At 35.4% G+C, this 11,159-nt stretch overlaps 2 protein-coding genes across 3 annotated transcripts; one reads left to right on the forward strand and one right to left on the reverse strand.

Moving 5' to 3' along the window:
• Positions 1-1,927: 1,927 nt before the first annotated feature.
• On the reverse strand, positions 1,928-4,169 carry LOC128219079 (uncharacterized). 2 transcript variants are annotated; one of them, XM_052926901.1, is made up of 3 exons: positions 3,965-4,169; positions 2,676-2,776; positions 1,928-2,421 (listed from the first exon to the last, which is right to left on the reverse strand). In XM_052926901.1, the coding sequence occupies exons 2-3, from the start codon at positions 2,708-2,710 to the stop codon at positions 2,007-2,009; spliced, it is 450 nt and encodes a 149-aa protein (XP_052782861.1). In that variant the 5' UTR covers positions 2,711-2,776; positions 3,965-4,169; the 3' UTR covers positions 1,928-2,006. The 2 variants fall into 2 exon arrangements, with proteins under 2 accessions (XP_052782861.1, XP_052782862.1); XM_052926902.1 differs by lacking the exon at positions 3,965-4,169 and adding an exon at positions 3,814-3,944.
• A 4,485-nt stretch (positions 4,170-8,654) lies between these two features.
• LOC128219078 (transcription initiation factor TFIID subunit 9-like) lies at positions 8,655-10,625 on the forward strand. Its single transcript, XM_052926900.1, has 5 exons — positions 8,655-8,799; positions 9,165-9,301; positions 9,632-9,763; positions 10,082-10,160; positions 10,582-10,625. The coding sequence occupies exons 1-5, from the start codon at positions 8,679-8,681 to the stop codon at positions 10,608-10,610; spliced, it is 498 nt and encodes a 165-aa protein (XP_052782860.1). The 5' UTR covers positions 8,655-8,678; the 3' UTR covers positions 10,611-10,625.
• The last annotated feature ends 534 nt before the right edge of the window (positions 10,626-11,159 follow it).

Consider the following 11,159-nt stretch of genomic DNA (forward strand, 5'->3'; position numbering starts at 1 on the left):
CCTAAGCAAATCCTCCTGCATGTGATCTGCCTAAGCAAATTCTCCTGCACGTGGCCTGCCTAAGCGAATCATTCTGCATGTGGCCTGCCTAAGCAAATCCTCCTGCATGTGGCCTGCCTAAGCAAATCCTCCTGCATGTGGCCTGCCTAAGCAAATCCTCCCTCCTGCGTATGGCCTACCTAAGCGATTCCTCCTGCGTGTGGCCTGCCTAAGCGAATCCACCTATATGTGGCCTACCTAAGCGAATCCTCCTGTATGTGGCCTACCTAAGCGAATCCTCCTGCATATGGCCTACATAAGCGAATCCTCCTGCATATGACCTACCTAAGCGAATTCCCTGCATGTGGCATACCTAAGCTAATACATGTGTCATGCATAAGCGAATCCACCTGCATGTGACCGGCCTAAGAGAACCCTGTATGTGACCTGCCTAACCTTCTCTAAACGAGTCAACCTGCATGTGGCCGACCTGAGCGTATCCAACTGCCTTTCACCTGTCTTAGAGAATCATGCCATTTTTTCCCTCTCATTTTCCTCCATGATACAACGTTTCATCTTTTAATTCTAAAACACGTTTCCCATTGTTCCATCATGATCAAACTTTCCTTTTTTAAACAAAATACTTGTTTCCTTTCCTTGTCAAATTTATTATATTCAACACGTAAGTTATAGCTCATCTTGGATTAAAGGTTATAAACTTATAATTAAGGTTGGGATTTCACAATAGATATATTACTTTATAATGGGATAAAATAACTGTAACGTTGAATCGTTTTCATCTTTATATACATATATATATACACATGTACTTTTATACAATTATTTCCTGTTCACAAAAATTACGATCACAGAAAAGTAATATCTTTCACACCATATGCCACACATCCCATTTATATACAACATTGACACAATGAATACTTCACAATATTTATATGATTTATTTAAGAAATAATAGAAAACGCAACAAACATTCAACGTTAAATGCCATCCATGCTAGATTTAACATTGGAAGTAAAGATGAACATATTATATCAAGATCTTTATTTGCATACCAGAATCTGATTGATAGTTCAACACAACTTGACAACAATAATGTTGTCCCCTTCATTTCCAACAATAAGGCTGGATGTTCGTTCACTGAACCACACCGAACAAGGTTTACACACGCCATCTGCTCTACTGGCCACTCTGGTCAGCTTGTGTATCCCCTCCTGGTCTACCTGTACCACAGTGTTAGACCCAGACCCACACACAAACACATGGCCACTGGGGCTGACACATAGTCCAGTTGGATCTTGTAGGTCATGATCTTCTACTGTAGATACAACTTGACCAGATGTGTCAAGTGTTATTAATTTAGAAGCAATATAATTTGTTATATATATTTGCTCCCCAACAGAAGAGACAGCACAACTGTGCACTGTCATACCAAGCAAGTTCTCATATATCTTCTTAAGGAGTCCTCCAACCATAGTGTACAGGTACAGGCCATTCATGGAGCCCACATATAGCTGGCCATTGTGATGGGCAATAGAATAACAGTAATGGTCGGTGGAGAACTTTCTCTTTGCTTGTAGCTTCCCTTTGGTTACTGCCAGAAAGTGGACAGCATTTGATCTAATAGAGTAGCCACCTACAGCTACTGCTACTTCATTACCTGTGGTGTGACATGATTGTCGAGGATAAGAAGGCAGATCAAAGTGAGCAATTACGTCAAACTGCCTGTTCACAAGCTTCACTCTCTTGTTGTTATAATCAGCAATAACCACCTCTCCACTGGTCAACTCAGAAATACCTGCAATACGGCAGTTTTCCTTGTCATTTTTTATTCTAGCCGTAGAATGACTTGAAAGCTGAGCTTCATACACACGAGTGGAAAGAAGAACACTTTCAACATTGCCAAGGCTTTTCAGGTTTCCCAGAACTGGTAAAATACTTTAACCAGATTCTTCAGAACTTCATTTCTTCTTTTCCTCGAATTCCTTGCACAAGGCTTTTAGCTTCACTCAATTTAGACTGGCATTTTCTGAATCCAATGTAAGAATTGGTCTCACTGTTTTTTTGCCAGTCATCTGCTGGAGCTTCTCGATCATGGTATTGAGTTCGTCATACATATAGGCATTGGTTTTTAAATCATCTTTAATAGACTTCTCTAAAGCTTTCATCATGCTATCCAACTGTTCAACTGCCCTCTTCTCCAGCGTGTCTAAGATCTGGTTTATTTCTTTACGGAAAGCCTTGATTTCAGCAAGGATGCTCTTGTAGGAGTCCTTCAGGCAAACTTGGTATTTCATCCTGTCAATCTTGATCTCATCCAGCCTGCCAATCATCTTGTCCATTGCTGCTGGCAGGTGTTTGAACTCTGCTGTTTTCATGAAGCCTCTAGCTAGGTCAGGCAGGTTACTGATACTGTCACAAAGCCTGGAATGCAATTATTATTATTATTATTATTATTATTATTATTATTATTATTATAATCTAGATCTTGTTTATTTTTCCTTTACTTTTTTCTATTTATCATAGTCGCAAGGATAATGTAATCTATTTTGTTAACTTCAGAATTGTCTGAAACACCAAAAACACAAACTGTTGAAAACCAGCAATAAGGTGTCCATCTACATGTTTCATTTTAAGATTATAATGATACTGGCAATCACCCGTGGTTAAGCTCTTACCTGTGGTTAAGGGCCACACAGACACTACAGCACATCTCCAGGTGGTCATCACAGTGGACTTCCAACTCTTTGCCATGCTGGGCGCATCTGTCGGTTTATTCCTGAAACACCCACTTTCTAATTTTCATATTCCTGAAACCCCCACTTTTTAATTTTCAAATTCCTGTAACACCCACTTTTAATTTATGTAACCCATGGTTACGGCCTATAGTCTGTTTAATTAAGATTTATTAGGTTTCTTTGATCTTTTTTTAAAAATATATTAGTTATAGTTTAAAACTGATAATTGATACATTGAAAAAGACAAGATTAACAGTTTGCAAGCAGTTTTCTTAATTAAAACTGATAATTGATACACGATGATGATGTTATTAAAGAAATAAGATTAACAGTTTGCAATCAATAGTGTTAATTTATTGGTATTTAAGTTTACTGTTTATCTTTTTGAATACTTTGATGTTTCATATAAATTCAACTGAGCAATATCTAAACAAAGAAATATTTATTTGAGTATATTAAAGGCGATAATTAATGTATTAAAAACAAGATACAAGACCATTAAGTTTGAAGAAAAAAAGATGATATAAATGTATAAAAAAACTTGTCTTGTTTTATTAAATCATCCTAAGAAACAGACTATAGCTATAATTTGACCTAAGGCCATAGGAAGGTGTTAATTGGAAAAAGCAAAATTCCTGAAACACCCACTTTTCTTTTATCAAAATTTGAAAAGTGGGGGTTTCAGGAAGACACCCATCTGTCCATGGAGAAACCAGCCCACTTCTGAATGTCTCCACGTCCATACATAAGGTGCTTCTTGAAATAATCCCCATGCATCTTCACACACTTGTCACACAGATAGTGTTCACATTGCGGACAGAAGTGCTGGGCTTCAGTGTTAAGGTCATTTTCCTCACACTTGGAACAACTGTAATCGTGAATAATGATCAAATCTGATCCTTTGTCAAAAGAGGAACCTCCAGCGGCCATATTTTCTTTTTTATTGCATGTACTGTTTATTTAAAGTTGAATCTGTGTTACATCAATCACTCCTATTGTAACTATTCCATGGTGAGGACAATTTCAATTATAATCCATCACTTTTAAAAAATAGCTTTAAGTATTAAAATTCACATACTTGTGGACCGCCATTGCTGCGACATGTTTAAAGCTGCACTCTCAAATATGGACAGTTTTAATTTTATTTATCAATTTTTGTGTCAGAATCAGCTGATTTGGGCACGAATGCCTTCAATCGAATCATATAAGATAACTCAAATAGAACTGACCCCAACTGCTTGGAAAGCTGCCAATTTTATTTCTCTTAAAGCGTTAGTAATGTTTTTAGCCACAACACATCAATTTTCGAACGTAAATATGAAAACCTTTTGTCAATAGTCTTATATCACTGTTTTCCAGACATTTAAGCAAAAGTTGGCTCGTCCAAAGACTAAAAACTTGTCAAACGGTCAATCTGTGAGTTTGCATATTGAACCTGCGTAACTGATACGTGGCAAGTTTCCCTTTGTATTTCACGACACCAGGAAGTAGAATTTTATGACATTTCTTATAACAAAAGTTTTGACCTCTTGAAGATGAGAAGCATCCACACAACAGAGATATTTGTTTAATTGTCCAAATATTTAACCCATTCAACTAAAACGTTATATGATACTTAAAATACTGTGACCGGTATTAGTAAAATGCTGCTTTTGTTGTTTTCATCCAAAAATATCAAAACAATCCATTTGATTATGCCCCATGATAAAATGTACGTGTAAAGTGGTGAAACTTCAATTATCACAAACGTGAAAAAATGGACACATGTTATATTTTGCAAACATTGTGTTTCCAACAACTTTCATTTATCAGGATAGTTGTACCAACATAGCGATTAGTTGCATCTGTGGGGCATAAGGTATTTTGAGGATACTTTGCAAACAAGCTAAAACTGTTGAGCTTGAATTGGTCATTTGTTCACAATCTCCATTACACGGAGTTTCAACCATTTACACATACTACCGCTTTAGGTGATTTTGGACTTAATCAAATTGCATGTTTTGTCAATGTTTATGCATTTTTAGTTCTGATTTATGTGTCAGGGTATACACAATATGACTTTAAGTTTTTTCCAAGAGTATCACTAAGGCCCCAAATCGCTCAACAGTGTCCTCAAACCACTGTGCACTGGCCTACTTTCAACAATTGAACCCTAACTTAAAAGGCTCATATTTGGAGTGCCTTTCCCCGCCCTGCCATGTCTAACTTTGTTTTGCCCTTCTCCCGCCCAATTCTACTTTTTTTGTACCAACCCACATGTATCTTAGCTTGCACACTGGTCCAGTTCTATTTGATCCACCCACCTCTTTTCTTGTCCGTAATTTACGGCTTTTTTCTCTCTGCACGTCGCCATGGCAGTCTGGGTTTTAGTAATAACTAAAAAAAAAACCTGCCTTCCATGACTCACCCCGCACACTTCCAAGACAAGTGTATGCACATTTTGCTTCCCTCCACACCTATACATTTAACATTCACACTATACTTTAATCATCTGCGATCCTTACCTCGTGCCTCGTCTTGCACTCTTTGCCTCGGAAATATCAACCCTGTCGATACCCTTTCCTGTCTCACGGTTAGTTTGTCGACATCCATTTACTTTAATATCAACGTCTCTTTATATTGCTATGTTCTGAACAAACCTTACAAATTCAGTCGGATTTTACCAGTTTTCACTGTCCAACCATATTAATTTACGGCCAAGACTGTCATTTCTTGCCCATCCCAAAATAACCTACGTATGCTTTGTGTTTTTCTGTTTACCACCATATCTATCCCACTAAATTCAATGACTCACATCTTACAATTCTTCTGAGCTTCCATTTTATGCTGCACTCAGCCTATATCACTGTCCACACCACCCCAACACTCCCATGTCCCACGTGTGGCAAGTCGATCAGTCCTACGATTGTCTGACTTGTCGTACCATTTCCAACATTGTCTCCCCCAAACTGTCTATAATGTCCTACGCATACCCTGCCTTACAATACCGCTGCACTGGTAATTTTCTGCCCCATCCCTCTATCGCCAAACCTGCTCTACGCTCACCATACATGTAACTCGGAAACATCATATGTATCTTTACCTTGCCCCTTTGCACACACAATTTGTTACGCTACCATAACCACGCCATAATCCGCAACGACTGTCCATATCACCCCATTTTCTTAGCTTTAATATTGCTCTTTCTAAACTGCACACGGTGTTTCCAATATTAAAATGTTTCCGTTCTTTCTTATCGACTATCATGCAATCCCTCCCACTCGTTCGCACAAGTATAACTCTACATGCTCATACATAACATATATATACTATACAGTACAACCATAACTGCATGACGTCAATAACCGCGAGAAAATATAACATGATTACATACAATTAAGCCTGGGCCATTAATTATACTCCCCGATAAAGGAAAATTATAATTGCTATTGAAGTACATATCTGACTTAAAATCTCTAATAAACAACAGTGAATGCAAAACACTTACTGAAGCGTTTTTTTGCGAAATTGACAAGCTGTTGAGCCGATTGTTTATAGACGGTTCAAAATATCACAAGAGCGGTATGACTAAAATACGAAAATAACCTATTTTCGCGAAAATAGCCTATTTTCACGAAAATAGCTTTTTTGACTAAAATACGAAAATAAGGTTATTTTTGATGAAAATGAAGTTATTTTCGCGAATATAAGATTTTGAAAAAAATATGAAATTAGAGTTAGTTTTGGCGAAAATAACATTTTTGACCAAACTATAGTAAGTTTTGGTCAAAAATAAAGTTATTTTCGTGAAAATAAGATTCTGATATAAATATGTAAATAGAGTTAGTTTTGGCGAAAATAACATTTTTGATCAAAATATAGTAAGTTTTGGTCAAAAATAAAGTCATTTTCGCGAAAATAAGATTTTGAAAGAAATATGAAAATAGAGTTAGTTTTGGCGAAAATAACATTTTTTACCAAAATATAGTAAGTTTTGGTCAGAAATAAAGTTATTTTCGCGAAAATAAGAATCTGATATAAATATGAAAATAGAGTTAGTTTTGGCGAAAATATATTAAGTTTTGGTAAAAAATAAAGTTATTTTTGCGAAAATAAGATTCTGATATAAATATGAAAATAGAGTTATTTTTGGCGAAAATAACATTTTTGACCAAAATATAATAAGTTTGGGTAAAAAATAAAGTTATTTTTGCGAAAAAAAAAAGATTTTGAAAGAAATCTGAAAATAGAGTTAGTTTTGGCGAAAATAACATTTTTTGACAATAATGTATTTAGTTATTACTAAAATCAAGTTATTTTTGCGAAAATCAGACTTTGATAAAAATCTGAAAGTAGGGTTAGTTTTGGTGAAAATAACATTTTTGACAATAATGTGGTTAGTTTTTGAATAATATAAAGTTCTTTTCGCGAAAATAAGATTTTTTTAAAAAATGGGAAAAATACCTTTTATTGTTGCCGTAAATGACCATTTTTAATCCAAAATATTAAAAAAAACTTTTAATTGGTCTACATAACACATGACATGTATTTTGACATGTTTCTGTTGATCACACCTTCTTCCGAAATGTGCAACATCAAAGCGAAAAAATTATACACACTTGTTTGTCATTGAGCGGATTAAGTTAATGACAATGACCCATAATTATAGACCGTTATTGCTAATGCAGCAGGTACACAATAAAACTAAAGGGAACAATCAAAGATATGTCCTACAACAATAGTAGTCTTAAATCGCTCATTGCTGATAGTATTGCTCATCCCGATTTTTATGGTAAAGTTTTAAAGAAAATTCGTAAAATTAAAATGTTTCCAGCAGGTAGTTGGGCAGATAGACTTAATGAATTACTTGGATTTTTATTAAACCGTGGATATAAAGGCAATTTTTTGAAGAGCACTTTCCTTCTTGTTTTGAAGATGAATACCTGAAACAAAATATTGGGTTGAATATAGCATCCTTTCATAACTAAACTTTCAGTGATTTGATTTTTATGAAGATTTTGCTAATTCATGTTATCTTTAAAACCGTATTTGGCGAACACGTATTGGCTGACTTCATTTTCTTCAAATCTTTTACATTTCGTAATCATTTAGAAGGAGAGTTTAGCAAATACAAGTCGCTTTTATTTTTAATAATGTTTTTCTTTATTTGTTCCCAGTTTTAGTACAATGATGCTTTTTATTCTTAATAAACATACCAATTATGGTATGTATGCACTGTGCTGTTTGTAGAGCTTTGTGCTGTTTCTTGTTTGTGATTTTGTATTCTATGTCTTTGGCGTTTGCCCAGTGCCACTAAACCGGGTTTGTGTTTAAACTTTTGCTACTGAGCTTGTTTCTATAGCTTATTGCATAGATATTAAAGGGGATACCGACATATATGCCTATGACAGGCTGAGCCTAAAATGTAATTTTCGTCAAAACTTTCGAGATTTTTACCAAAATCTTATTTTCGCGAAAATACCTTATTTTAGCCATAAACTAACTAAATATTTGTCAAAGATGTTATTTTCGCCAAAACTAACCCTATTTTCAGATTTATAACAAAACTTATTTTCGCGAAAATGACTTTATTTTATCCAAAAACTAACTACATTTTTTTCCAAAATGTTATTTTAGCCAAAACTTACCCTATTTTCAGAGTTTTACCAAAACTTATCCCCCCCCCAAAAAAAAAAAAAATAAAATAAAATTATATATATATATATATATTTTATCCAAAAACTAACTACATTTTTGTCAAAAATCTTACTTTCGCGAAAATAACTTCATGAATTTTCATAAAAAATAACCTTATTTTCGTATTTTAGTCAAAAAAGCTATTTTCGTCATACCCCACAAGAGCTTATTAAAAAAAATAATTTCATGCGCTAAATAAGGGAGGTCACTGCGTAGGATCTACACAGCTTGCTTTCACTGAGAGTGTTGACCGCTGCCGTAGGCAAAATGGCAGCACCAACTAAAAGTTCGCCTAAAGATGCACAGGTTATGGCTGCGATACTGAAAGATATGGGTGTTACAGAATATGAACCGAGACTGATAAATCAAATGTTGGAATTTACTTACCGTATGCGACCTGTTCTCCTATTATTCTCTTATTGTTAAGTGTATATTTTTCGGATATATGTCAATAGTCGGATATTGTCAATAGTCGAATTGGTATCTTTTTTCAATTACTTTCGTACCGACGTAATGTTTAAAGATTTTCAGATTCTTGTAATTTTCCGTTATCATCAGTATTGAGAGTTCCTTCTAAAATATGTCAGTGCAATTTAACCTTTAAGCTGATGACGACTAAAGTGTGTTTTTTTAATTTTATATATTTATTGTTGTCAAAGCTGTCAAAGTATACAATGCCTGTGAAATATGATATGACATGTACAACACCTGTTTTGTTATGTTTTTAGTAAATTGTTATTTTTCTCATACCAGGCTATGTGACAGATGTCCTGGATGATGCGAAAGTGTACAGCGGACATGCCAACAAGAAGGCAGTTGACACTGAGGATGTTCAGTTGGCAGTTCAGTGTCGCATGGACCACTCATTCACTACACCTCCTCCAAGAGATGTAAGAAGTTACCAGTTTTAAACAGTGATTCATTTTCAAATTTGTTTGAACTTTCATAATCATCGGTTGGTGGAATTACCGAAAACCTGGGAAAACCCGAAAACCCATAAATTTCATAAGACAATAGAGTATACTAGGTGGTTTGTACGCCCAGATTTCATACTTCATTGTGTTTGTATTTGTATACCTTGGACCCATTTAGGCAAGCTGACTGAACTTTTGACTTGCCCTTTGGCAATTTTACTTGCCCTGGGATTGGGTAAGTGGGTTTATTGTGAAGACTGCAAAACGTATTCACTATTTATCAAATACATAATCCTTGTATTTCAGCTATTGTTGGAGATAGCTCGCCACAAAAACAATCAGTCTCTTCCTCTCATCAAACCCTACTCGGGCCCTCGACTGCCGCCAGACAGATACTGCCTGTCTGCTCCCAATTATAAACTGGTCAGCAGGAAAAAGGTAACATGTTGTCACCATACAACTAAATAAAAATGATACACAGTAAGTTAATTGAGTGAACTGCTATAGGGTCTTGGCTCATATTTAGAATGATCCAGCTATGTATCTTTATATTTTACTTTTACAAATATTTCTCGTAGGTAAACAACTCCTTAGTAGTGAAGCATATTGACAGCTAACTCTTAGCTTTCATTAATAGATTACATTAAGTTATAAGAAAAACAATAAATGATTGTGTATTATCTCTTTACTTTTGCATGCTTTCCATTCTTTTCATTTATCTTGTAACAAGTTTTTAATCCTACTGAATGTTTTCAGCTTCATCGTATACAGATAGGCCTGCCTGTCAACCAGCTTCCTGGTGGGCACCGAATCTCTCTTACACCTGTACAACAGAGTAAGTGGCTTGTAGTCTTTTTGATATAAACACCATTATAGGTTAATTGAATGCATTGACAATGAAATGTTTTGTGTAAAATGCACTGAAGATATACTGATGTACAAACAAGGACTTTAGGATGCGTAACTGAAGTAAATAATTTTCATCTCATGTAGCAGTGTTTTGTTTTGTTCACTAATTTAGGAAAAGTGATAGGTTCTATCTGATTGGGAATAGGTCATTTTGACTAAAATTGGGAAATTCTTATTCAATGTTACTAAGTAATGAACAAGAATGCTTTAAAAAATAGACAGAAAAGAATGTGACCAAGGTCATTTCTTTCAAAATACACAACTCTTCCATATAAGAATAGTTTAGGGTCTAATTTTTTTTTATCAGAACGAAAATAGCATTGAGAATGGGTGACTAAAATTTTCAGCCCCAAATTTGTCAGAAAAGACAACCTGAAGTAGCAAGGTAAAATACAAATGATACACTATCCAAGCTTACAGGTAGCTACCAGTTATTATCCAAGCTTACAGGTAACAACCAGTCACTATCCAAGCTTACTGGTAGTTACCAGTTACTATCCAAGCTTACAGGTAACAACCAGTCACTATCCAAGCTTACAGGTAACAACCAGTTACTATCCAAGCTTACAGGTAGCTACCAGTTATTATCCAAGCTTACAGGTAACAACCAGTCACTATCCAAGCTTACTGGTAGTTACCAGTTACTATCCAAGCTTACAGGTAGTTACCAGTTACTATCCAAGCTTACAGGTAACAGTCACTATCCAAGCTTACAGGTAGTTACCAGTCACTATCCAAGCTTACAGGTAGCTACCAGTTACTATCCAAGCTTACAGGTAACAACCAGTCACTATCCAAGCTTACTGGTAGTTACCAGTCACTATCCAAGCTTACAGGTAGTTACCAGTTACTATCCAAGCTTACAGGTAGTTACCAGTTACTATCCAAGCTTACAGGTAACCAGTCACTATCCAAGCTTACAGGT

This window comes from Mya arenaria, chromosome 15, assembly GCF_026914265.1.
Source record: "Mya arenaria isolate MELC-2E11 chromosome 15, ASM2691426v1".
Taxonomy (NCBI): Eukaryota; Metazoa; Mollusca; class Bivalvia; order Myida; family Myidae; genus Mya; species Mya arenaria.

Excerpts from the sequence above, each read along its gene's own strand:
- LOC128219078 (XM_052926900.1), top strand. The coding sequence starts at position 8,679 with ATGGCAGCACCAACTAAAAGTTCGCCTAAAGATGCACAGGTTATGGCT. Across the intron at positions 8,800-9,164 it reads AATGTTGGAATTTACTTACC|GCTATGTGACAGATGTCCTG; the intron begins GTATGCGACCTG and ends TTCTCATACCAG. Across the intron at positions 9,302-9,631 it reads CTACACCTCCTCCAAGAGAT|CTATTGTTGGAGATAGCTCG; the intron begins GTAAGAAGTTAC and ends CTTGTATTTCAG.
- LOC128219079 (XM_052926901.1), bottom strand. The coding sequence starts at position 2,710 with ATGTGCTGTAGTGTCTGTGTGGCCCTTAACCACAG. Across the intron at positions 2,422-2,675 it reads TGTGTGGCCCTTAACCACAG|GCTTTGTGACAGTATCAGTA; the intron begins GTAAGAGCTTAA and ends ATTGCATTCCAG.